Source organism: Pelodiscus sinensis, chromosome 26, assembly GCF_049634645.1.
Source record: "Pelodiscus sinensis isolate JC-2024 chromosome 26, ASM4963464v1, whole genome shotgun sequence".
In the NCBI taxonomy this organism is placed as follows: Eukaryota; Metazoa; Chordata; order Testudines; family Trionychidae; genus Pelodiscus; species Pelodiscus sinensis.
This window is the reverse complement of record NC_134736.1, coordinates 21,866,757-21,893,503: the sequence shown is the minus strand read 5'-3', so window position 1 is coordinate 21,893,503 and position 26,747 is coordinate 21,866,757. Positions and strand designations below refer to the sequence as shown.

At 56.1% G+C, this 26,747-nt stretch overlaps 1 protein-coding gene and 1 non-coding gene across 4 annotated transcripts in view; one reads left to right on the top strand and one right to left on the bottom strand.

Annotated features, from left to right (window-relative positions):
* Window positions 1-1,248: 1,248 nt before the first annotated feature.
* LOC112545764 (zinc finger protein RFP-like) overlaps window positions 1,249-26,747 on the top strand; it is a 151,913-nt gene continuing 126,414 nt past the window's right edge. Inside the window, exons 1-7 of one of the 3 annotated variants that reach the window (XM_075909483.1) lie at window positions 1,254-2,768; window positions 6,471-6,566; window positions 6,987-7,217; window positions 7,524-7,546; window positions 8,235-8,350; window positions 9,305-9,364; window positions 10,254-11,393. In XM_075909483.1, the coding sequence (XP_075765598.1) occupies window positions 2,352-2,768; window positions 6,471-6,566; window positions 6,987-7,217; window positions 7,524-7,546; window positions 8,235-8,350; window positions 9,305-9,364; window positions 10,254-10,765 (1,455 nt within the window). In that variant the 5' untranslated portion in view covers window positions 1,254-2,351 and the 3' untranslated portion in view covers window positions 10,766-11,393. Of the gene's footprint in view, window positions 2,769-6,470; window positions 6,567-6,986; window positions 7,218-7,523; window positions 7,547-8,234; window positions 8,351-9,304; window positions 9,365-10,253; window positions 11,394-26,747 lie in introns of those variants that run through there. The other 2 variants (XM_075909484.1, XM_075909485.1) reach the window with 2 other exon arrangements.
* On the bottom strand, window positions 25,281-25,374 carry TRNAI-UAU (transfer RNA isoleucine (anticodon UAU)). The gene is made up of 2 exons: window positions 25,337-25,374; window positions 25,281-25,316 (listed from the first exon to the last, which is right to left on the bottom strand). It is a non-coding gene; the product is annotated as a tRNA-Ile (tRNA).

The window sequence follows — 26,747 nt, the reverse complement described above, 5'->3', positions numbered from 1 at the left end:
ACCCCCCTGCCACCACTCCCGCAACCTCCCCTGCGACCGTGACACCCCCCTGCCACCATCTCCGCAACCTCCCTGCGACCGTGACACCCCCTGCGACCACTCCCACAACCTCCCTGCGACCGTGACACCCCCCTGCCACCAGCCCCGCAACCTCCCTGCGACTGTGACACCCCCTGCGACCACTCCCACAACCTCCCTGCGACCGTGACACCCCCCTGCGACCACCCCCACAACCTCCCTGCGACCGTGACACTCCCTGCGACCACTCCCACAACCTCCCCTGCGACCGTGACACCCCCTGCGACCACTCCCGCAACCTCCCCTGCGACCGTGACACCCCCCTGCGACCACTCCCGCAACCTCCCCTGCGACCGTGACACCCCCTGCGAACCCCCCACAACCTCCCCTGTGACCGTGACACCCCCTGCGACCACTCCCGCAACCTCCCTGCGACCGTGACACCCCCCTGCGACCACCCCCGCTACCTCCCCTGCAACCGTGACACCCCCCTGCCACCACCCCCGCAACCTCCCCTGCAACCGTGACACCCCCCTGCGACCACTCCCACAACCTCCCCTGCGACCGTGACACCCCCTGCGACCACTCCCGCAACCTCCCTGCGACCGTGACACCCCCCTGCGACCACTCCCGCAACCTCCCCTGCGACCGTGACACCCCCCTGCGACCACTCCCGCAACCTCCCCTGCGACCGTGACACCCCCCTGCGACCACTCCCGCAACCTCCCCTGCGACCGTGACACCCCCCTGCGACCACTCCCACAACCTCCCTGCGACCGTGACACCCCCCTGCGACCACTCCCGCAACCTCCCCTGCGACCGTGACACCCCCCTGCCACCACCCCCGCAACCTCCCTGCGACCATGACACCCCCCGCGACCACCCCCACAACCTCCCTGCGACCGTGACACCCCCCTGCGACCACCCCCACAACCTCCTCTGTGACCGTAACACCCCCCTGCAAGCCCCCACAACCTCCCCTGTGACCGTGACACCCCCTGCGACCCCCCCGCCACCTCCCCTGTGACCATGACACCCCCCTGCGAGCCCCCCGCCACCTCCCCTGCAACCGTGACACCCCCCTGCGAACCCCCCACAGCCCTCCCTGCGACCGACACCCCCTGCAACCCCCCTGCCACCTCCCCTGCGACCGTGACACCCCCCCGTGAGCCCCCCACAACCTTCCCTGCGATCGTGACACCCCCCTGCGAGCCCCCCACAACCTCTCCTGCAAGTCCCTTACAATCGTCCCTATGGGCCCCCCACAACCCTACGAACCTCCCACTTCATCCCACGGGGCTTTGACAGACACCCCAGTATCCTACAAATCTCAGCACTGAAGTGTCCTGGGCTCTCACTTGGGGTTCCCTGTTCTGTTCATTCCCTCTGGGGCACCCGCATTGCCCACTGCCAGCAGACAGGACACTGGGCTGGAGGGGCCTTTGTCTGACCCAGCCTGGCCGCTCCTGTGTGCATGAGACCCGTAAAGTCATTAATATCAGCAGGGTTATTGACACTGACGCTCCTTTAGAAGGAGCCAGAGCAGCCTTAGCGCACGTCAGAATCAGGCCCTTGAAACATGGATTTCAGCTGGAATAAGCGTTTGGCCTGAGAATTGGGTGTCACTGGGCTTGAAGGGAGCAGACCTTTGTTCTTAGATGCCAGGGAACCTCAATTTCACTGTCCACTCACAAACTGAGGGACAAATCTTTCCATTCATAGTAACTGAAAGTTACACACAGGCCCAGAAAGAACAGAGGCTGCCTGAGAACTTCTTAGAGTTCAAGGACTTGACTTAGTCTGTTTTGGGAGTCACATTGACAATTTGTGGTTTACTCTTTGAATCTCAGTGTCTGTCACTGAATAGTTACTGTCTGAGCCAAATATTGCCTGCCCCTCCCCCTAACTTTTCCCACTGCTGTGAAAATTGAACATGGTAAAACTGTGCAACTGGGAGCATGTAAGTAGATACACACAAATACTCAACTATTACTTTGTGTGTCCACATCACACAATGAATTCTGCACAAGCCTCACTCTCGCTCCTTACACGCACAGTTCTGGGAGCTGATCAGCCCAGCCCGGTGGACTCTGGGAAACGTGATGCCCCAGGGACCCTCCACATCATCCCAGGAGTGGGTGCCAGGGCCAGAGCCCTAGTGGGACACTGCTCACCAAAGCCTCCAGGGCTGTGTTGTCCTCATTGGCTCCTTCCAATCCAGCAAACAACCTGAGTCAGCTCCAGGGAAGGGCACAGCCAGTTGTTGCTGGAGGCGGGGCATAGGCTGAGCTCAGGAAATTGAAACTAACCCTGTTCCCCAGCCCGGAGGAGCCATGGCTGCAGTGAGCCCTGTAAAAAGCCTGCAGGAGGAAGCGACATGTCCCCTCTGCCTGGAGTATTTCACAGACCCGGTGGTCACAGCCTGCGGGCACAATTTCTGCCGCACCTGCCTCAGCCGGTGCTGGGAGGGACCCAACCCCGCTGCCTCCTGCCCGCAGTGCAGGGCCCCGGTGCAGCAGGGCCCCCTCCGGCCCAACAGGCCACTGGCAAACATGGTAGAACTAGTCAAACAGCTGAGCCTGCAGGCAGTGAAGGAGTCGGGCGGGGGCGGGGTGTGTGAGGAGCATCAGGAGGCGCTGAAGCTGTTCTGCGAGGAGGATCAAGCCCCCATCTGCGTGGTGTGCGACAGGTCCCGGGCTCACCGCGAGCACACGGTGCTGCCCATAGCTGAGGCTGCCCAGGAGTACAAGGTAGGGAACTGCTGCCCTGTCTGCTGGGAATTACTCTGGGTTTTACTCACTGGCTAATTTCCCTGACTGTTCCTGGAAGAGGCTGTGACAAAAGAAATGCTCTGGCCAGGGGCAACTGAGGCAACAGAGCAAGTCATTAGAGACACCGGCTGAGAGAAACTTCTCTAAGATGCTCAGCGGAATCGTTTTAGACCCAGGCCCCCCTCCCCCGCAGAGGAAATGAGGGGCCGTTACCCAATGGGAGGGGTATGGGTCAGCAGCAGGCTGGCTATGGGAATGTGCTGCCTTCAGACTGGAGAAGGGGGGTTACAAGCGGCTGTTACTACAGATTTGAGGACTAGAATTTATGGTTATTACTTGTTTGCATCAGTCGCCCTGACAGACCCCACGTGAGATCCGGGCTCTGCACAAAACCCAGCCAGGGACAATCCCTGCCCTGAGCAGTTTACAGTCTAGGTCAGAGTCTCCCAATTTTATTTGGCCACGGAACCCTTTTAAACTCAGAACCCCTCCAGCTGGGCCTAGGGTACCCAGGGGGAAAAAAAACACAATCCCTCTTCTCCCCCCAAGAAGACAGTCTAGTCTCTGGTATATGGAGCTGAAAAAGTAGACCACAAATAAGTAAGGATAATAATAATGAATAAATGCTAAATAAGGTCATGAGATCAACATTTAGTTTAATTGGACATATTTAAAAACAAAAATCACATTTAATGTGTACAAAAAATAAAGCTAAAAAACTAATATGAATTATATTGGCAGTTTTCAATGTGAAGAGTGATTTTTCTTTTTTTCTTGGCAAATTATTTTTATATTTGATTTTATTCTAAAAAGTTGGATTTGCATATCTGGAGGTGCATTCAGTCGATTTCTGTATTTTGTTTTTGTTGCGCATAATTTGAGAACCCAGTTTCACACAAGTATGTGCTGGTGAAGGGTAACAACTGACGAAGTGCATGTCTTGATAAAGCTGAATATTCTTGACAAAAGCCGCCCCAAAATGTAATCAGAGAAACGTCTTTACATTTTTGTATTAATTGGGCATCTGAAGTGATTTTGATTAGGTTTTCATAATCTTTCATAGAAAAACTGACTGGCTTTCCTGTTATACTGAATGGATTTCAAATCCAGTTATTGTTGTCATTTATGGTTGGAAAATACTTCATAATGTTTGTGTATAAATCACAAAGATGATCTGCAATGTCCTGGCCAGTAGGAAGAGTACAGGAGAATGCTTGCGGCGGAGTGTCTGGCCAGGAGAGAGGGTACAGGAGGGGTCTTGAGGAAGGATGTCTGGCCAGGAGGGGGTCTTGGGGCAGGGTGTGTGGCCAGGAAGGTCTTGGGACAGGGTGTCTGGCCAGGAGGGAAGGTACAGAAGGGTCTTGTGGCAGGATGTCTGGCCAGAAGGGAGAGTACAGGAGGGGACTTGGGGGCAGGGTGTCAGAGCAAGTTGGGAATGTGGACTCTTGGTGGGGGAAGGGTAGTGAGGGGGATATGGGTGCAGGGTCTGGGCATGAGGGGGAACGCATACCTGGCTTGGCACCCTGCTACAGCAGGGAAAGCCTCCAGGCAGCGTGCTCTTGTTCCTCGGGGGGGGGGGGGAGCTCAGTTTCCCCCTCTCCTGCCCATGCAGCAGGGAACCCAGTGCAGCTGCAGCACCATCAGGCTTCCTGCTGACAGGCGGGGAGGGTGTAGAAACCCCAACCTTCCCTGCCAGATCAAACTCTGCCACTTTCTCAGCAGGCTGGGGAGGGGCTCAGGGGAGAGAGAGCAGCAGCACATGGGGGGCAGTGAGCCCAAGCACACCCCAGGTGGGTGGGGAGGGCAGCAGAGCCCAAGCCAGGTTCCACGCAGATGGCAGTTTAAAAACGCCAAGGTCTAGGAGCAGCTCCTCAGCTCTGGCCACTGCTCCCCCTCCCAGCAGTAGCAGTCACTGTAAAAGCTGCCGCCTGCACACGAGGAGGAGGAGGCTGCAAGGCACTGGGACAGGGCAGTCCTATGGAGTGAGGAGGGGCTGCGTCATGCGCAGGGATGGGGCAGCCGCAGTGGGTGGTGGAGGGCCAAAGCCGCATGCCCCCAGAAGCCTGATTCGCCGGCAAAGCCCCAATGGGAGCTGCCTACGGGTTCTGTAGCGGGCAGGGGAGTAGAATTTTTTCATGGAACCCTGAGTTCCACTTCACGGAACCCCAGGGTTCTGTGGAGCACCATTTGGGAAACACTGGTCTAGGTAGACAAAACGTGGAGAGGGAAACTGAGGCACAAAGGCTCAGGAGTCACTCAGTGAGTCAGTGGCTGAGTTCAGCATAGAACTCCAGACCCAGTCCATGAGCTTAACCACTAGGCCATGTTGCTATCTCAGTGATGAAATGTGTGAGTTAGGAGGGAAAGACGCCTTGCTACCGGCCCAGGCCCAGCAGGGAGGGGAGGTTTCCCACTGGGCTGCTGAACTCCTGGGCTGCTCCATGAGGGGTTAAACTCAGATGCTGCAGCCAGCACTACATGAGATCACAGGGCTGGACACTGTGTGGGATCCCGAGTGCCTTGAGTCCACCCACAACAGGGCTACAGGCAGTGCAGGGCCGTGCCAGGCACCACTGGGATCAGACTGGGTTGGAGCAGAACTACCCCCAGGCTGGAGCTGCCCGGTGCCGGTCTGACCTGTGCCAGTGGGTACCTGGGCACAGACCAGCCAGCAAGGTTCCGTTAGTCCCACCAGGCAGCCTGTGGGAATCTCCCAGAATGCACTGCTGCCGGGAGCTGTACCAGGGACTGGGGCAGCGGGTACCTGCCCAGAGGGCGTTGCTCTAAAAAGGGTTTAGGGCAGCGCTGGGGCAAACCTGAACCCTGCTTACTACAAATCAGCCTGTTTAATTATGGGGGCCACTGACCCATCCCCAGAGCACAGGACATGCTCACGTCTACCTGCCCAGGCCCACCCTCAACGCTTGGTCGGCCTCTGTGGGCCTGTCCCTGCCTCGGTCAGACCATCCCCGCCTACGTCATTCTGCGTGGAGGTGCCGCCCCCTCCTGCTGCACCCTCAGTCTCCCCTTGTCCCTTTCTCACCAGACAAAGCCACGGCCAGGGCTGAGTCCCCACCGGGCAGGACAGAGCCCCACAGAACTGGGACTGTGCAGCGTAAAGCTGGACAAAAGGCCTCCTCAGGCCCTCAGATGGGGAAGGGGGGGAGACAGAAGAGCCTGGTGATCTGCCCAGGGGCACATTGACGTTGCTCTGCTGAGCCTCCCTATAACTAATAGGCTGGCCCTGGGGCCAAGTCAAGCTGTGTCCAACCAGGGCAGCCCCCAGAGCTGAGCTCCCAGCCCCTGTGTAAGCCCTGGTGGTTCCTGGGTTTGGCATCACTTCGCTATTTCAATCCCCTCACACAGAGATGTGTTGATTCAGCCCCAGTGCGAGTCAGGGCCGGTCCCGGGCTGCGCCGCCAATTTTTTCACACACACCAACAATACGCACTGATAACTGAGATCTCTCTCTAACCACTAAACAGACTCAACTTGCCTCGGTAACAGTCAGATTCTGACACACTCCCAGGCTGTATTAATAAGGTTTCATCTGCTTGGGGGCCCTGATGTCACACAGCGACTGGGACCAACAGTCACTGGGGCTGTGGGTGGGAAAACGCCCCGTTCCCCACCCCTCTCAGCCTCACAATGAAACCTCCCAGCTCATTTCTGTTTCCTCAGGGGAAAATCCAGGCCCATTTGAAGACTCTGAGGGAAGAGAGAGAAAAGCTGCTGGGATGGAAAGCGACGGGGGAGGGGAGAAGTCAGGAGTGTCTGGTAGGTGCCTGTGGCTATGGACCGGCAGGGGGAGGTCTGAATGTTGGGCAGCAGCTCAGGAGAGATTCAGATGGTGCCCATCTGATTAGAAGAATGTTCACAGCTGGATTATGTTTCAATTGGTGGTGCACATGTACATGTCTCAGTGCACATTGACAAATTTATTCCACACATGGATGGAGAAGATTAAAGAGAACACTGGTGCTGAGTTCTGTCCCCTGCAGCTCTGGGTGTGATTTCCCAGAGCCCAAGAATAACAGAACTTGCTGCTTATGGCAGGCAGGGAATCATCCCTTTCAGAGGGATACAGGGGACAAACAGGAGACTGAGGGATGCCCCAGCCTAGAACCCAGAGATGTTATTACAGGTTCTCAGGCTCTGCCCATTCCCCTGACCAGCCCTTTCCCTGTTTTCACACAGAAACAGACACAAGCCGAGAGGCAGAAGATTGTGGCCGAGTTTCAGCAGCTGCGTCAGTTCCTGGAGGAACAAGAGCGACTCCTGCTGGCCCGGCTGGAGAAGCTGGACGAGGAGATTGGGAGGCTCCAGACTGACACTGTCAGGAAACTCTCTGCTCAGATTTCCCGTCTCAGCGAGCGGATCAGTGAGCTGGAGGGGACGTGTCAGAAGCCAGCGAGTGAATTCCTGCAGGTGAGACTGGGAGAGAAACGTCCCAGCTCCCCACTCAGGGAAGGGAGGCTCCTGAATCACAAGCATTGGGGTCCAGCCTTCAGATCTGGGTGTAACTCGGCGGGTGCATTGCTGCCATGTGACTGTTGTGCTTTGCAGAGTCACAGGCACAGAGCTACTAGAGATGGCAAAGCCCCATTCGCTGAGGGGATCCATGTTCCTGGGGTCAGGGCAGGGCCTCTCTTCCCAGGTTTGCAAAATACTTTCCCTGAGGTCCCCTGTGTGTGTCCATAGGGGCTGAGATTCTTTTCTCTCTCTCCCCTCTAGGACATGAGAAGCACCCTGAGCAGGTAGGTGTCTCTTGTTCCCCTCACACTGCTCAGTGCAGGGAAAGAGCTTGGAGCTCACGCTGGCACCACATCTCCCCAGGGCCCTGCAGCCAGATGTGAGGGGAAGGTGACAGGCTGGGCACAAATCTCTGATCAGCGTTCAGCCTGCGGCTCTCCCCTGGCCCAGCAGACTCTGGAATTCCCCATTCAGGGCACAGTCTGAGCTCAAGTGTTTCCTGGAGCTGTCACCTCCCTGGGGACTGGCTGCCTCAGGGCTGTGGGGTGGGACATGGGCCTGGCACTGCTGGGCACTGGGCACATTCAGCCCAGGACAGCAGGGACCCAGAGTCTGTCCGACCTGAGGTCAGTTTGGAGACCTGTGGGAATGGGCTGGGGAGGGGGGAGCTGGTGTTTCTGTCTAGTCCCTAGTGGGCAGATTCCTACAGCCCTTCCCCTGGGAACCTCCTGCCCCTCAGCGCCTGGAGGCCAAGGGGTGAGTTCCCCTTTTGTCCCCCCAGCCAGAGCTGCAGACTGTTCATGGGACCTTTGAGGGGACGTTGCAGGGCCAAGGGCTGCGCTGCCTCTGCTCTCGGGTTGGGAGAACTGGAGGATTCGAACTCCAGGCCCAGCAGAGCAGCGACTCACTGGCCAGAGCTGGGGAACTGAGTCACTCAGTGCAGTGTCACCATGTGATGTTGTCTCTCCCCAGGTGTGAGACGGGGCCGTTCCAGCCGCCAGAGGAGATTTCTCCTGAACTGGACAAGCGAGTCAGGGGTTTCTCCCGGCAAACGACTGCGCTGTCAGAGACACTGAGGCAGTTCACAGGTACCGAGAAGGGACGGGGGAGGGGAGAGTGAGTGACGTGTCTGAGGCCAAGGAAAGAGACCGATTCTGGTCATTTGGTTCCCTGTTAGATGAGGCTTCTGTTGAATTGTGAGGTGAGAATGGCACCCACTTGCCGTCCCAGACACTTGGGTTGAACCTTATTTGTTCCAAAAGCCACTTTGTAATAACAGCAACTGTTGGAACACAAAATGGATGACACACGGACAGAAACACGCCCAGCTCCGTGCTGCTCTCTGCAGGGACGCTGAGTACACAGACCCCACGGCTCACAGGTAGAGCCAGGAGTTCACAAACTCTGAACCTCCCGCTAGTGTCAAAGGACCCAAGTGGATGAAGTTACTTGGAGGCCAAAGTCTTGGCAGGATTTGGGCTTAGGCTGTGACAAATATCAGGAAGTGAATGAGCCAAAACCTGTGGAGTCTGAAGGGCAGGAGGGATGTTGAGGAGAAAGCGAATCTCTTCACACATTGTCCTGGGCTGGTTGTGAGGCTGCAGGGACGTTGGTTCCTTTGCTGGGAGAGGCCTGAGTGAAGGATGAAGTAGGAGGATTCAGACCCTTTTATATTAAATACCTGAGGGTGCATCTACACAATTTATGTTAATTGAGTAGCTGAAGTTGATGTAGCTTAACTTGGCTGTTGCCAGCAGACAGAGAAAGGAAGAGCATTCTCCGTCCGACTTCCCTTACTCCTCATGAATTGAGGGCTACGAGCACTGACACGAGCACCCCTCAGTTTGATTAGCTGTCTTCACTCAACTGCTAATTCAAGCCCTGGGAGATCAACAGGCGCAGCCTCCATCTTCTCTGCAGTGTAGACGTACCCAAGTGTGTCTCTGCTGTAACGAAAACCCAGGTCTGTGTGTTAGGATTGGGGATGTCGTGGGCAATATGGACTCCTGAAGTCTCACCTCTCTTCTCCCTTCCCTCACCAGACACGCTGCCCTCTGCACTGGAGAGAGCAAGAGGAAAGTCCCTGGGAGCTTTCAGACAGGGTGAGGTTTCAAGTGGAGACTGAAAACACCTTCCTGAGCGCGTAGCTCAAGTCACCAACCAAAACCCCAGTGACCACGACAGGCAGAGCCCAAACCTGCCCACTGAGCGGTGAGGAGCCCCAGGGGCACTGGGTCAGAAGGACGACGGGTGATGTCCTGCCCCTTTTAAGCAATGGGATGGTCGGACCCCCCCATTTCCCACTATGGGCACAGTTTGCAGGCAGGGGGCTTTGCAGGCAGGGGCTGCGCTTTGTGTCGGGGCAGCTGATCAGCGCAGCCCCTCCTTGGGCACCAGCCTCTGCCCTGGGCTGGCCCCTCCCAGTGACCCCACCCCAGATCCCCTTCCCCAGAGCCCTGCCCCCGGCCAGGCCAGAAGCCAGAGCTGGGCTCCTCCCACTGAGCCCGGCTGCCCTGAGGAGCCCTGGACCCTCCACCTGCCCTGGGGGTGACTAATGCCCAGGCCCTGCTCTCTGGGGTGAGGCGGCTCTTCCCCCGCGCTGCCCCCTCCCCTCTGTGCCCTGGGCGGGGGGTGGAGGCTGCAGCAAGGGAGGGAGTTTCCCTCTGGGGGTTAAAGCTGGAACCTGCCTCCTGCCCCCCCCCCATTGAACCCTCCTGCTCTGGGCCTGGCCCTGGGGGTGGAGCAGCCCGAGCTGGGGGCAGGAGGCTGCAGCCTCTGCACACAAATGAGAAACTGACGAACCGGGTCCCATTGCCCAGGCTGAGGCGCTGCAGTGACAGCTCGGCTCAGTCTCAGGGCCCAGGGCAGAGGCAGCTCCCTGGGGCCCAGGCCTGTCCCGGCCACAACAGGGCTGCTGGGGAGGGTGAGAAATGGCCCCAGCCGCCCCCAGGGCTGAGCTCTGCCCCTCACACCCTGATTCTCTCTCCCCAGCGACGGTGACTCTGGATCCAGACACGGCTCATCCCCACCTCGTCCTGTCTGAGGATGGGAAACATGTGAGATGGGAAAACACACGGCAGCCACTGCCCCACAACCCAGAGAGATTTGACCCTGAGCTCTGTGTGCTGGGCCGTGAGGGGTTCACCTCGGGGAGACATTGCTGGGAGGTGGAGGTGGGGGATGGGCGATACTGGGCTGTGGGGGTGGCCAGAGAGTCTGTGAGCAGGAAGGGAGGGATCAGCCTTAGCCCTGAGGGGGGGATCTGGGCTGTGCAGCGGTGGGGGGGTCAGTTCCGGGCTCTCACCTCCCCTGTGACCCCGCTGTCCCTGAGCCCCCCCTGCAGGATCCGGGTTTGTCTGGACTGTGGCCGGGGGCAGGTGACATTTATCGATGCTGGTGATGAGGCCCCGATCTTCACTTTCCCACCGGGCTCACTCCCTGGGGAGAGAATCCGACCCTGGCTCTGGGTGGGGCTGGGATCCCCGCTCAGCCTGTGCCCCTGAAATCAGCCTCTCTGTCCTCACACAGCCCAGGTTCTGTGACCTCACAGGACTCCCCTCACCCAGCCCCTGGCTCCTCATCTCTATGATGCCTGAAAGCTCCTCCCCCTCCCTCGCTGCAGTCCCAGGGATGGGAAGGGGAAGAACCCCTGGGGCTGCAGGAGGAGCAAATGGGCAGAGACGGGGGCTGGGCAGGGGCAGAACTAACAGCCGGGCTGGGGACAGGTGGAGGTGGGTGTGGTAGGACACAGAATTAACCAATCAGAGTTTGGGGACCGGGGGAGGTGATTGGGGATAAGCTGGTCAGCAGCAGGGAGCGATTTGTACCTGTCTGTGTCCTGTAATCTCATTGGGGTCTCCAGCCAGAGCTCCCGCCACAGGAGCCATAGTTGCCTTCCCCTGTGACTGTGGGGCAGCCGGCAGCACTTGTAACTAGTGTCTCACTAAGAGTTTTCATCCATGAGTGGAGGGAGTTTGGTCTCATGCACCAACACTGAGGTCATGGGCGCTTGTTGGGCGTGTGCCATGAAGATTCATATTTAAACATGAGTCTTGTTACTTCTGTACAAACAACTTTTGAAGAAAATGTTATTTGTTTCTATTGAGTATGGAACACGACTTTCAGCCTGTCTCCCTGAGTCCATGTGGGTATTTCCCTTAATATGGGCATTTTCATTGAAGTTCCTTTGGAGAATACTGCTGGTAGATTTCCTAAGCTGTGACATGTTCCAAAACAACACCAATAGCTTTTGTCCAAGCCCCACATGTACCACAAAACGCAAGTCTCAGTTTCCTCTCCCCTGCTGAGGGCTTACTTTAATTCTTGCTGCTTTCTAAGGGTACGTCTACACGGAGGAGCTATTTCAGGATCCTGCAGCTATCCCGAAATAGCTATTCTGCATCTATTGAAGCAGCCCATTATTCTGAAATAGATTTCAAAATAACATGTGGCTTATTCTGACATCCTGGTAACACTCCTTCCACAAGCGTTAAGGGGTGTTTCAGAGTAGCAAGTTATTTCAAAATTTGGCACTGTGTAGATTGTGCTAAATTATGAAATAAGGTATTTTGAAATAGCTTAGCACATATTGCGTAGCTTATTTTGAATTAAGAGTGCTGTGTAGATGCACCCTAAAACTTTACAGGAGATCTGCAATGTGGTCCAGATATTTGTATTTAAAACGGGGCTTTTCATTTTACATACTGCAGATCTATAACACAAATATAACAGCACCCCCCCATGTTGATCCACAAACTCCTCCAATACAAAGTAAGAACAGGGGCAACAGGCTGTTAGTGTTGTACTATACACGAGACACTTCCCAAAGGATAACGTGTAGCATGTCCCTACTGGACTCCTGTAGCAGGAAGGCACGGCCACACTCCACCACAGGGAAATCCTGACGGGCCCACTGTGCTGGACAGCAACGGAGCTTGCACCTGGTGTGGCCTGGTCATCTCACTGGAGCTTGGCTTGTTTTGCAAGGTATTTACAGGGACTTAGGTCACCTCTTCCAAATGCTCTTTGAGGTAGAGCTGGAGGGAAACTGTGTTTTGTTTATTTGTTTCAACACAGTAGAAAAATGCTGAGTTAGAAAAACAGCCTGTTCCTAGACGGCTGAGAATCAGCTGAGCCACGTCATCCATCCCCGAGGGGTTTTTACTCTCCTCGGCTCGAACACGTCTCATCCTGAGGCCAGACTGAACGGTGAATACACCATCACTGGGACCCTTATGTGGGCCGCCCCTTTTCCTCCAGTGTCTCTCGCGAGAACACTCCACTGGCTATGGTTGTGTGAGGAGATCTTCTCTAATAAGCAGTGACATTGGTACTTGGTGATGGTGGCCGGGGGTCGTTCTGAAAGGCTGCAGGCACCATTTCATCCTTTTGTTCTTCACTGTGAGTATGTCTACATGGCAGGGCTAAAGCCGAAAGCCGAGTGGTGGGTGTCAGAGGGACTCTCACGCCTGCAGACTCCCCCGCACTGCTGGGAATCGGGTGGGTCTGACGTCTCTGTGTCTGTGACTGGCCATTGAACGTCGCCCTGCTTGGGCCTTTCTCCCCTTGAGAACAAACCTTTAGGCTCAGACACTGACAGGCGGAGGCAGCGCAACATTTTGTGTGTGATACAAACCCGGCCACGTGCTGCCCCTCTGGGGCCGGGAGAACAGTCTGTGCCTGGGAGCAGGGTTCAAACGTGCGTCTCCCTGCCCCAGGCCCAGTGCTGATGGGAGCCAGGGAGCTGGGATGCAGCCCAGCCCTGGGACCAGCAGCCTCTCTGTCAGGAGAGAGAAATGGCATTTGCAGGGAGGCTACCCCAGGCCTTCCCCCGCCCTCCTCCGCTCACACAAGCAGCAGAGCTCCAGGGCACAGCCCCTGCACCTGTCCCCTCAGGCCAGCTGCTCTGAGTCCTTGCTCTAGGGCCTGAGACACCTGCTCTCACCTGGGCCTGGGAGGGAGGGGGGGAGTAGCCCAGCCAGAACTTTAGGGCTTTGCTGGAGGCCAAGGCAGCACTAGAAGGGCCCAGGGAGGTCTGAGCTCAGGGGGCAGGAGGAGGAGCCCTGAGGGCTGACGTGACACCGGTGGCCTGGCTGGCCCTGCTCCCTCTGGGCACCTTTCCCCTCAGGTGGCTGCCAGGCACTCGGCCCTTATTGCTTCCCCACAGCCGCTGGGTTTCCCAGAACTCCCCCTCTTCTCCCCTGGCTTCCTCAGCCCCCGGCCCCATGGCCCTTCCTGCCTGCTGGATACTGCATGTTCCAGGCCATTTTCTGTGGGTCTGAGCCTCCATGGTGCTTCCTAAGGGCTGCCTGAGGGAACAGGGGCTGCATGGCCTGAGGGAGAAGGGATCTGACTGGCGACCAAAAGCCTGAGGGTTTGAGTTCCATGGCAGCGGCTTTGCTGTGCCTGGGGCCCTGCCATCTTCAGCCTGGAAACCTCCCACTCCCTGTGCTTTGGCTTCCTGGTCCTCAGGCTGGTGAGAAGAGGTTTTTGTGCCTCCTGCTGGGTGTCTGATGCCCACCTGCGCTTGGTCTCTTATCTGGCTGGCTCAGCAGGAGGCTGGGATGTGCTGGGGCCATGGAACCTACCAGCCTGGATAGAGATGCAGGGGGCCGAATCTTGCTGCTTCCCCGGCTGCCCTCATGTTTGGTCCTAGCAGCTGCCAGGCTCTCCCTATTGCCCCCGGCACGAAAGGCAGGCAGTCTCAGGCCCAGGCCTCAGAAAATGTGGGTTCCCTGCTTCTGAGAGAGGTGAAGAAACCTGTTCGACTCCCTGCGCTGGCTCTAGGCTGAGGGAAATCACCACAACATACATTTGGCTGCGGAGCTATTGCCTTGGGTGTAGGAACTGTCTGGGAGAGGGAGCAGCATAAGTAAGAGGCTAGACCAAGATCCACTCAAGTGGTTTGTTTTTTGTGGCTCTGCCCCTGCAGCGTCCCTAAAGATCCTGGAACAAAAAGGACCCACGATAGGAGCCCAACTTCTTATCTTCTGCTGTGACATGGATGGATCTAGCTCAGGTTTCACTCAGGGGTCCTTTTCCATGAGACGTACCTGTGACAACCCCTGTACTCCTGAGTTCTTCAGCCCCTGGCCTGTGATGCTGCCCACCTGGGTTAGCACTTGCCCTGACACTTGTAGAAGGGCCAAGCTAGACAATCCAGCATCTCTCAAGCTTCCATTGGTAGCTCAGCTGGCAGAGCAGAGGACTGTAGTGTATGCTTGGCTAGTGAGTTTTAGGTTGCTGGTTCAACTCTAGTTTGAAGAAGAGAGTCTTTCCCCTCCTGCCCAGCTTTAGTGCAAGGCTAGCAAGATGGCTGCCTTGGGTACAAACTGTCAGAGCCCTGCACTGCAACTGACAATAGGATTGTGGGTACCAGCTGCCAATCACATTTCTTGGACTACACAGGCCTTGAGACCCTGCCAGGGCTGCAGGGAAATGGGGAATGGCTGCACTTTGGAATTGAAAGGTGTTGTCTGCAACCATAAATTAGAACAGTTTTAGAGAGACTTTTTTCAGAAGAGACTTTTCCAACATTTGGTCCATCTACACGGAGCCAATCCATGGGGAAAACCTCCTCTTTCAGAAGAGCCCTTATTCCTAATAAAATGAGGAATACAGGTCTTCCGAAAGATCATGCCAACTTTTTTGGAAAGTGATTTGAAAAAGTGGACCTGTTCCCTGGATGTGGCAGAGTTTTCCTGGGCTAAGAGAGTTATCCTGGAAAAACTCTGTAACGTAGACTTAACTAAGGAGGGCACCATGGCTCAGCTAGCTAAAGTACCTCCCCCCTAAATAGAAGATCCTGGGTTCAACTCCTGGTGGTGCCTTGTTGTAGCATTTGCTCACATTTTCCTGTGTCCTTCTGGGACACTGAAGAGGCCTCCCCTGGCCACCCATGGAACTGCTGGCTCAGGAAAAGGCTGGTTGGATAGGAACATTGGGAAGAAGGAAACCACAAGCTTGGAGTGAGTGCAGAGGCAACTGGCAAGGCAGGGCTCTGGCTACAATTCCTGGGACAGGAGAGCCAGCGCCAAGTGCCCTTGTGATTCCCTGGGGGTGTCAGCTCCACCCAGAGATCCTGCAAATGTAACCTCTGTAGCTCCTGCACCTGCTCCTGTGTTTTATATTGAGGAAAAGCACAAGGCCTTGTAAATTAAGCCCTAATCAAACAAATCACACTCCAGCATTCCTCTAATCTCGTTAACATGGACACAAGACAAGATTCTGTCTCTCACTTACTAAACCTTAGAACAAAGAAATAGATATTGAACCAAAGGCCTAAAACTCTATCCCTGCCTTAACAGAAATCCCACATTGCTACATCATTAAACCAGAAATACAAATGTAAACAGATATCAAATTCTTACTCCAGCCAGACGGCAGGGGCTGCAACTCAGGAGCGAGGGCACCACAGGGCCAGGCTGGCAGGGGCTGCTCAACAGGCGTCAGGGGAATCATGGATCCTGGAGCTGCCCAGGCAGGGAGCAGGGGGCTGCAGATGAGGAGTGAAGGCCCCAGAGGGCTCAGTTGGCAGGGAAGCGAGTCGCTCCAGGAGTCTTCCCAACAGGGTCTAGCTGCCCAATTTCCTCCCCACGGTGCCGACCACTTCAGCCACTGGGTCAGCCCAGGAGCTAAGGCACAAAACGGGGGAGAGAGCGAGTCATATGGGGGGGGAGAGAAATGCTGGTCCTGCCTTCCTGGGCAGTGCACGGCGACAGCTCTTGTGTGGGGCAGGGCTGCCAAGCACCTGGGAAAGAGAATTAGAGGCCAAGAAAACCAGCTTGTAGCAGCCACGGTAGCTCAGCTCAGTGAGCATTGGACTGGCCATCTAAAGGTCCCGGCTTCAGTCCCGTGTTTTGGCATTTCTCTAGGTGCAGCAGGCTCCTCTCTGTGCCCGTTGAAATGCTGGAGGGCCCTGGAAAAGACATGGCAGCTCCATGGGCAGAGTCCTGAGCCCCTGACTAGACAGGGCTCAGGGCTCAGTGAGCAGCTGTGGGGCTGGGCGGGGCTCAGGGCTCAGTGAGCAGCTGTGGGGCTGGGCGGGGAAAGCGCTGTGGGCGGATGGGTTCGTGGTTCGCATGGCAGCCGGCCAAGCAGTTAGGCTGGGTTTGTGGATGTTCTTTACTGCTCCCCTGTCTCTGTTCTGACTCGCCCCTTTCCCGTCCCCGTCCCCTGGTCCTGCCCAGCTCTGACTCCCTCCCAGCTGCCTGGCTGCCTCCCGCATGGGCTGAGCTCAGGAACCAGATGGCTGATTTACTCCACTGACACCTCCCATCAGTCTGCTCCATCACTCAGAGCATCCCAGGCAGCTGAGCGATTGTGCCCTTGAGTGGCATTCTCAGCCAGCCAATCAGCTTTATGATGAGGATCATGGAGGCAGGGCAAAGAGCTCTCTTGTTAGGTCAGCAAGGAAGCAGCCAAGGCCCCACCCCCAGGGATCTGGCTGGAGACCATGTGGAGGGAACCACTGCCCCTCTCCCCCCTCCCCTGTGTAGCAGGCACTTTCCCAGTGGGGCAACTCTGCCCCCTGGGGCCTGTCTCCACCACTTCAGTCACTGCCAGGCTGAGTCCCAGCAGCCTTCTGCCCCCAGCCTGGCTGGTTTTGGGGGAGACAAAGTAGGAAGCAGGAGGGGGCCACTGGAGACATTTAGCCCTCTGGCTGCCTGTACCTTTGTGAGAGGAAAAATGGGGCTTTTTCCCATTAGTGGAGAATGTGGGTATCAATCCCATTGCCTCTCATATGCTAAGCAAGCGCTCTACCACTTGAGCTAATTCTCCTGCTGTAGTAGCATAGCCCCTCTTACCTTCTCCACAGGGACGTCTGCCTTCTAGGTCAGTTAGTCGTGGGAAAGGAAAAGGCTCCAAGGAGGCTCCTCCTCACACTCGTCCTTGTGACCCTCATTCTCTCTCTGGCCTCAAGGGCAGATCTCCAGAAGGAGACTCCCTGCAGCAAAGCCATGGGGGGCTCTGAGACTCCCTGCAGCAAAGTCTCTGAGGTTTCCTCTGCCCTGCAGCCTGTCCCACCTGGCCATTGTCATGGACTCTCTGTGAGGTCATCACCTCCCAACCTCCTTTAGCCAATAAGCTGAGAGGCTGCAAAGGGCCCTTGTGATGTCACTGCCACACCCACCCCTGCCCTCCAGGGCTAATGTCCTGCCCCAGGCAGCCCCTTTGCATGGCTGAGCTGCTCCCAGGGGTGAAAGTGACACATTTCTTACAGGGGGAAGTTCAAGGCAGGAAGTTGGGGAAGGGATTGGGATAGGACAGTACCTGTAAAAATTAAAATACCTGTAAGAAATTACAGTGTGGAGTGGAGTGTGAGAGGCTCAAGGCAGGGATCTGGGGATTGTATGTTGGGGGTGGAGCTCAGGACAGGGGTGAGGATGTGGGAGGGTAGAGAAGTCAGGGCACAGGATTAGGGATGTGGAGGTGCTTGGGGCTGGGATTGTGTGTGTGTGTGTGTGTGTGTGTGAGTGGTGAGGGGATCAATGGGACTAGATTCCCAGCTCCCTCTGCTCTGGGCTCCCTGAGGCCCTTTAACACACAGAGCTTTCTCTGCAGCGCGCTGAGGAGAGGAACCCCTGAGCCAGTGATGCCGCTTTGCCCAGCTTGGCAGGGATAGAAGGCAGGCCGGGTGCCCAGTAACCCCAGACAGATGTGCACATCTGCATGCGAGCAGCAGCTGTTGTGGGGCTCTAGAAATCTCCCGTTAGATCTAATTCCCCATGTGCCAGGCACCAGTCAAAGCCAGGGCTACGTGGTCTCACTGCGAAGGGCGGATACGTGTCTATTTGAGGCAGGTTCCTCACTCCCACATCCCAGACACGTACTGTGGCACAAAGACCAGCAACCGTCCCTGCACAAAGTGTGTCACAGGGATAAGTGTTAGCCCTGGGAAGAAGCATCGCCCTGCAGAAGAGACACCCCTGGTATGGAGCCAACAAGCCCAGGAGCCACCCAGCTCAGGATCCCCAGGCACTGACACAGACTCCCTGGCACAGGACAATCCCAAGCCCCAGTTCTGCCAGCCAGAGTTTTCTCCTCTTCTGTTTCTTGTCAGCTCCCTGCAAAACACCCCACAAGGTGAGTGGGGATAAACCCAGCTGGGCTGTAGAGTGGCTGATAGGTGGGGAAAGAGAGGTGCTCCTGCTGCCTCCCCGAGCAACTCACACATATAAGAAAACTGCCACTAGAGGCACTTGCATGGGTGTCAGGATGGCTGAGTGGTCTAAGGTGCCAGACTCAAGGACCTGTCTTTCTCTTATTTGGGTGTTCTGGTCCCCAAATGGAGACGTTGGTTCAAATCCCACTCCTGACACATCCTCTATTTTATATCTAGAGAGGTGACCTCATTTCCCCATCTCTCCTGACATTGTAGGAGCCCTTGCTCCTCCCACATGCTCATGAAAGCATTTCTCTGAGGCTGCATCTACACAGCAGCGTTCCTTGGGCATAACGGCCATTACTCTGAAATAACAATGGGAGCGTCTACACAGCAATTCCATTATTCCGATTTCTGTAACGCTCCATCCAGACCAGTGGTCTGAGGAGCCAGGAGGTTTCCAGGCTGCCGACAGATAAGCCCACAGGCAAAGACAAAGCAAAGTCCCAGCCACTTCCTGCTCAGCCCAGTGGGGTCTCTGTGTGGCCCCCAGACCTTTTGTTTGCCGTTCCCCAGGTGCAGGGGCCCAGATTCAGCAACACTCACAGGCCCCACAGGAGGAGGCTGGTTTGCTGCTTCACCCTACGGCCCAGCAATGAGCCCACAGACTCCCCCTGTGCTCTGGAAGCCAGGTTTGCCGTGTGAATTGTGTGGGGGTAGGTAACATCAGGCCTGGGCACTGGGATTATTTACCAGTTTCCCTGGGGGCCCTGCTGTTTTTACAGCACAAATATCTTTCCCATCACCCCTTAGTCGTCCCTTTCCCAAGCTGAGAAGAAGTTTCATGAACTCCTGGGAGCTGCTGTTCCAAAGAAGAGGCATTTCCCGTGGAAAAGATGGCCAAGCCCAATCCCCTACACAGAGCCCCAGAAAATACCAATGGACACTGGGCTCTTGCAAAGCTCCCTCTCGGGCAGCGCTACGGAATGGATCCGGCTGGCCATCGGGCTGACTAACCCATCAACAGACGAGTCCCCGTGAGACTTCTCAGCCCAAGTGCAGAGACTGTGGAGTCTCCCACTCCCAGCCCAGTGGCAGAGGGGCAGCGTCCTGAGGAAGCGGGTCCTCAGGCAGCAGAGACCTTTGAAGGGAACGGAGACGTAAGGTCAGAAGGAAGGGGAACAAGTCACCTCTTCCCAGGTGAGATGTGGTGGGAAACTACCAGATCCGGTGCAAGCCAAGCTCCAAGGGCTGGTTCCTGCCTGGTGGCTCCTTGCAGGGCCTGGCTTGAGAAGTGCCAAGGAGCCATGTGTGGCCAGGAGAAAGGGGGCAGAAGGAACATGGATGCAGGAGCAGGGTGGGGGAGCAGGAACAAGGGAGGGTGGCAAAGCAAGCTGGGGGTGCTGGGTGGGAAGAAAGTGAGGGGAATGGGGTGGCTGGGGTCTGGGCATGAGGCGGGACATTAAGTAGTTTTGTGTCCCCGTGCGGTAAAAGCACCAGCCACACTGCCCCGAAGGTGCACAGCTGCAGTAGTGGCACTTCCAGGGTGGGCTCTGGACTGAGTGGCCGCAGTGACCTGGTCCCAGGTAAGTGACTGCTGAGAAGTCTCAGCCCCAGCCCTGCATCTTCCTATCTCAGCCTAACCTGTTTACCTCTCCCACATGCTCCTGAAGGCCAGCACACAGGCCACCCAGCCCTGCACCAGGGGGCAGGCCCTGAAACTGCCTTGTGGGCACCCAGAGGAACAGCAATAAGAGCAGACCCTGTGTTTCTGCCTGGCTTTGAACCAGAAACACATGTAACAGTCTCTTCTGCTGCTGCACTTAAGCTTGGGCAAATATTCGGTTGCTAACCCTTCGGCCAACAGAGATTGCTGCAGGGCAAAGGAATTCTCTGTTGTCAATTTTGTGCCCTCAGGAAGGGACCAAACTGAAGGAGGCCGGGCCCCCACCTGGGGACTCCAACCTAAACCCTGAGGCCAAGGGGTTTACAAGCCAGAGAATCAAAGTTTGCTCCATTTCTCCCTCCCACAACCCTGCAGAACCTCAAAGGCAACTCCACAGTCCCAGCGGCTGGGGGAGATGTGCATGTCAGAGCCTCTGCCCACTGAGCTGTCGCCTTCTGTGCCCAGGGAGCCAGACACCACCAGGGTGGGAAGGCAGGAGGGAAATGGGGAATGGCCGAACTTTGCGAGGGAATGGTGTTATCTGGGACCATACATAGAATGCTTTACAAATGGGCTTGAGTAGGGCACCATGGCTTGGCAGGCTGAACACTTGTGTAATCAACAGTGTATCCTGGGTTCAATTTCTGGAGTTGCCTTCTTGCAGCCTTTGCTCACATTTTCCAACACCCTTCTGGGGCACGGAAGAGGCCTCTCCGGTCACCCATGGAACTGCGGGTTCAGGAAAAGGCTGATTGGAGAGGAGTGTTGGAAAGAAGGAAACCCCAGATGTGAAGCAACTGACTCCCACATACCCTGACTCTCCATGGCTGCAGGAGCTGCAGAGGTTGCACCCTCAGGCTCTCTGAGCACGGACACCCCCAGGGAATCACAAGGGCACGTGGTGCTGACTCTCCTGGCCCAGCAATTGCAGTCAGAGCCCTGCCTTGCCAGTACCAGTCACAGCAGCCTCTGCACCTGCTCCAGGCTTGTGGTTTCCTTCTTCCAAACACCCCTCCCCAATCAGCCTTTTCCTGAACCAGCAGTTCCATGGGTGTCCAGGGGAGGCCTCTTCTGTGTCCCAGAAGGACATAGGAAAATGCCAGCACATGCTGCAATAAACCATCATTGGGACTTGAACCCCAGATCTCCTGTTTATGAGGCAAACACTTGAGCCAGCAAAGCCATGGTGCTTTCCTCCAAAACCTCTTTACAATGGTTCTTTATATTTCCAGACAACACCTTTGACTCCTAAAGTGCAGCCATTCCCCAATTCTCTCCTGCCTTCCCGCCCTGGTGGGGTCTGGCCCCCTGGGCACAGAAAGCTACAGCTCCGTGGGCAGGGAGCTTTGGCCTCCTTGATGCTGTTGCAGGAAGGGCTGTTCAGCAGGGACAGGGTTCACCTGTCGAGGAAGGGAAGAGTATTTGGATGCAGACTGGTGAGGAGGCTTTCAAGTAGGTGTGAGGGGGTCAGGTGCCCAAAGCCCCCAGGTAGGTGAACAACATGGAAAGCCGGGAGATGGGTTAGAAATGGGAGCAAGCAGGGGCTGTAACAGCAGAGCTAAAGGAGGGATGCGGGACCACTGGGAAGTAAACTCTAAACTGCTCCCTGTGAGGCAAAAGGGACACCCCCAGCACTGTGGAAACCAGCCCACTGCCTTATGGAAGAGGGAAGGAAGCACTTAGCTCCTGGCTGGCTCTGCCTGTGGAAAAGAGAAAGCAGCAAACATCTGTTACTGGAGAATGTGGGTATCGATCCCACTGTCTCTCACATGCAAAGCAAGCGCTCTACCACACAAGCTAACTCCCCTCCCTGTGAAAAGTTTTCCTGCCCCACCCCTCTTGTTCCAGAGCCCACAACGTCCCTTCTGATAAACCCTCATATAAAACTCAGCAAATTTCCAGAGAAGTTGCGGTTCCCTTTGCAAGACTCTGCACAGCTCAGTTCCAATCAGCCGGTCTTCCCTAGAGCCCGGAACATCGACCACGGCAGCGTCGCTCTTACGCCCAGTGTAGACACGGCCTGAGAGTGTCACAAACCAGCCCCAGACACATTCCTGGCTAGGACCAGTCACAGTCTGGGCTCAGTGAGGGTCCGTCCTACCTGAGACGTGTGTGACACAAAAGCCTCCTGTTCCCTGCCCAGTTCCCAACACTGGCTGCAGACCCAGCGATATTTGGTGCCTTGGCTGCTGTCCCTGCTGGCAGGGAGCTGTCCCACACCCGCAGTTCATCTGCCTCTCGGAGAGACAGCAGCTCTGTGAGGGGGAGAAGCTGGAGAATTTCCCTGCATGTGTAAAAACCATCACTGCCGGCCCGGGCTGGACCAGTGCGCTGGCATCCCTCATGTCTGGAGCATCCCGCCAGGGAAAAACTGAAACCACATCAGGAGATGAGGGGTCAGGGCCCCCCCCAGCAGGAGCTATAGGGAATGGAGTACCTCTACTTCTCCCCAGCAGGAAATACTGGACCAGGGGTCCATCCACCCCTCCCCAGGAGGAGCTATGGGGTCAGGGGACCCTCCCTCCCAGCAGGAGCCAATGGGCGCCATGGGGGCTTTCACACACATAGGTGCGCACGCCCTCAATATTGGTGCCCAGGACAAAACTCACCCCACTCCTGGAATGGGAACAGTGACTAGCAGTGAGGCCCCTCCCTGGCAGCACCGTGTCAGACGGTTTCTTCTCGGCCTGGTGCCTCCTGAATGCTGGGAGCAGCTGCCTGGTCCGAGGGGCTGTAGTTCCCTGGAGAGAGGGGCTGGGGCCGGTGGCTGCAGGAAAACCCTTCTGCTGTGTCTGTGGCTGAGCGGCAAAAAGGAAGATACAAGATCCCTGGGAGGGTCTTTGCCGGATGAACGTGTCTGAGGAAAGAAGCCGGAAGCGCAACAGACACACAAAAGGGGACGAGGGACAGTTTGAGTCACACACACGGCAGGTGTCACAGCTCAGCCAGGGACCTTATCCACTCAGAGAGCTTCACAGCTTCTCCACCCCCCAACCCCACCAGGCAAACTGCCCCATGGGCCTCGCCTGCACCATGCTCAGGGCCTGGGGATTTTCTGTCCATTTGCCAGACCAAATAACTAGCCCCCCCCCCCCCCCCCCCCCCGCTCTGGAGTCTCTGCCTCTCATGGGCCTTCTCATCCTCAGGCTCCACTTTGTCTCCAGACAGACCCTGCTCTGCTACAGCCACCTCCCTCTGGCTGTCACTCCTGGGCCTTCTAGGGCAAAATGGACCCTTTCATTCTCACCTTGGATACCTCAGCTTTTAGCACTCAGATCTGCACCTAACACCAGCAGTTGTTAGTGAGGGGTCTGAACAGTTTCTGTAGAGAGGGAGAGAACCACCACTGTTGGTGGCTCTGGGGGAGCTCTGCAATGTGTCCCTGGCTCCCAAGGCAGCAAGTGCAGAATCCCCCTTGATGGGCGCAAGAGGCTTGGACCAGCCTGGTCTGAATCGTGCTGGACGGCCCCACTGTTGGAGTGTCAGAGCCAGACACTAGAGTTACAGGCACGTCTCTTGCACCCAGAGAGGTCCTATCACAAGCTCCCTGTCACTCCCATCATGCAACAGGGGCAGGTCCAGCCTGTTCTGTAAAAGCTGCTCTGGAAATCAGATGAAAGTCACTGTGGGGGGATTTGAACCCACAGCTTTTGAATGATTGGTCTGACTCACACCAAGCACCACTGCTCAGACAGCCAACATGCTTTCTATTATACCACAGAGCCCCAAAGTTCAGCTCCTCATCCTCTCCCTCTGCTTTGCAACAGGGCAATTGCTGGGGTAGAAGAAAGGGAAAAGCTGAGCCAGAGGAACACACGCTTCCCCCCCACACACACTCAGACCCCCTGCCATACCCAGAGTCTCAGCTGTGGCTTAACCCTGGTTCCAGAGAGAAGAGGCCAATGCAAACAACCCCATGGCAGCGAGGGAGTCAGCACGTCAGTGGGTGGGGCAGGGAGCTGGGGGCAGATCTTGGCTCTAACTCACTGGGTGACCTTGGCCTGTTCAGTGAATCTCTCCCTGGCTCTATGGCCGTGTCTGTACAGCAGGGACAGCAACACTCACAGCCCCACAGGAGGGCCCCTGGCCTAGCAATGTGGCCCCCTGAGCAGCCTCTGATGTTCCCTGCTTGAGCCCCAGAACCAGTCCTGAGTGAGGGGGGCAGGGAGAGCAGCTCACACATTCCAAGGGGCTGGCCAGGGGCAGGACATGAGCCTGCAAGGCAGCAGTGGGTGGGTGGAGCTGGGGGCAGACCTGAGCTCTAACTCACTAGGGGTGTGTCCCATAGCTCAGAATAAGCGATGCAATTGTGTAGCTTATTTTGAGTCAATTTTGAAATACAGGCAGTCCCCGGGTTACGTACAAGATAGGGACTGTAAGTTTGTTCTTAAGTTGAATCTGTATGTAAGTCGGAACTGGTGTCAGCAGCTGCTGAAACTGATCAGTTTCAATCGCGGCTGAATCTGGACGCCAGTTCTGACTTACATACAGATTCAACTTAAGAAACCCAGGCGTCCCCAAGTCAGCTGCTGCTGAAACTGATCAGCGGCTGATTCCAGGAAGCCTGGGGCAGAGCAGGGAGACGGGGAGCAAAGCCGCGGAGCACGCCCGCAGGGGGACAGCCCAGGTGCGCCGCGGCTGTCCCACTGCGGGTGTGCTCCGAGGCTTTGCTCCCCATCTCCCTGGTCTGCTGGTCGGGAGACGGGGAGCAAAGCCGCGGAGCACGCCCGCAGGGGGACAGCTCAAGCGCGCCCGGGCTGTCCCGCTGCGGGTGTGCTCCGCGGCTTTGCTCCTCTCCCCCTGGTCTGCTGGGGGGGTCCAGCAAAGCCCCTGGCTAAGCTTATTCCAAAATACATGTGCAGTGTAGACATAGCCAGAGAGTCCTGAGAGATGAAGCAGCTGGAGGGAAGCCAGGAGAGCAGAGGCCAGTCTGAGACCTGAGTATCCCAGGTGTCTATGCCAGCTCCATGGTATAAGGAACAGCACTCATAACTCTGAGTCTTGCCATCTGAGTTCAAGCCTCAGTGGGGCCTGGGGTGGTTGCTGGGAGGTCTTCATGCTCCATGCTTTTTGGCTTCCTTGTCCTGAGGTTCACTAAGGGCCTCGGATTCTGGCCATCCAGCATTCACTCTAAAGAGGCCGTAATATGTGAGGGGGAATTTTCACTGATCCCTTCTCCTCTGAGCTGGAATCCCAGCTTCCCCAGCTTCCCCTGGAAGGGGCCAGCCCAGCAGGGACTAAAAGCCACTGCTCCAGGTGAGGTTTGAACTCACAACCTCAGCATGTCTCCTACAAGTACTGCCATATAAGTACTGTGCACTGATCCATTGCGCCACTGGAGCGCTTGGGTTAAGTATAAAAGCAGCAAAGGGAGAGGCAGGGAAGTAGCTGCAAGATGTTCTGCATGGCTCAGGGATCCGGACCAAGAGCTGTCCTTGGGTTTTTAGCTGTAAAGCATTGCTGTTTGGCTAAGACTGAGTGATGCCTGCGTCTCAGAGAGGACGAAAAGCAGAAAGAGGGAGACCTTGGCTGCAGGATCCACTTGTGCCCATTTTCTGGGGTTAAAGTAGAACCTTGCTAGGAAAAATTGCTGCTCTTGCCCCACATTGCATTGGCTGGGAATTAAAGCCAGGACAATTGAGTGGAAAGCAGCTATGTTCACCACTACACCACCAATGCAAGCAGCGGTACCTTGTGGGAAAATTAGGGAGTGATTACTGGCTGCTCTGCATTGCCCGGGGATCCGGCCCAAGAGCTGTCCTCATGTTTTTTGCCGTAAAGCGTTGCTTCTCAGCCATTTGGCTAAGCCTGAGCATTTCCTGCCTCTCAGAGAACCATGTCACAGGCACAAGCCCCCTCTGGCCTTTCAGGGACACAGCCCAGAAACAAGCAAAGAGCAGAAATTGCCGGGCACTGTCATGGTCTGGGCCACAGATAAAGTCCCTCTTGGAGCTGTGGTCGAAGGAGGAGTCTCTGCAGGCCCTGCAGTGCAGGTGGTGGAATGTGGACATTTATGGCCCAGTGGCTGATGGCCATATGTGCGAGGTACCATCTGCTCCTGCAGACAGTGCTGCCAGGGGATAAGTTCCCAACACTGGGCTGAACCATACAACCACTGTCGGGTGTAACTCAGTGGTAGTGTTTGAGTGCCGATTGTAGAGGTCCTTGGTCCAATGTCAAGTGCCCCCTTAAAAAGTTGATTATCCTAAGTGAAACGTTTGCACCTCCAGGTGTGTCAGTCATGGATTTCTATTGAACAGGGATTCTTAAAATGTCAGCAAACCCCTCGTGTGTTCTTGTGCCAATGCACATAAACCAGGCAGACGGGTCCCTCAACTGAAACCAGTTCAAACCTGCTGGGTGTCTGGTTTCTATTTCCATCAGTTGAGCAAGGCTGAGATCTGAATGCCCATTGCCTGTTCTGTACAGAAGAACAAGAACCACGTCCAGCTGGAGAGGAATTGCTGTGATCAATCTTCTGGAACTTGATTCAGCCACTCAAAGTAAGACTCACTAAATCAAACCCAGAGGGCACCCCACCAGCATCCTGCTCTTTGCTCCCTTTGGCTTTCCACTGTGGGGACATGGCCAAGCTCAACTGAAGGAAGCCAACTCCAGTTACATATTGAGGGATGGTAGGAAAAGCAGACACATTGGTCAGGCACCACTGGCTTCATGCACACTCGGCCTCACCTACAGCTGGGAGGCAGTTTGC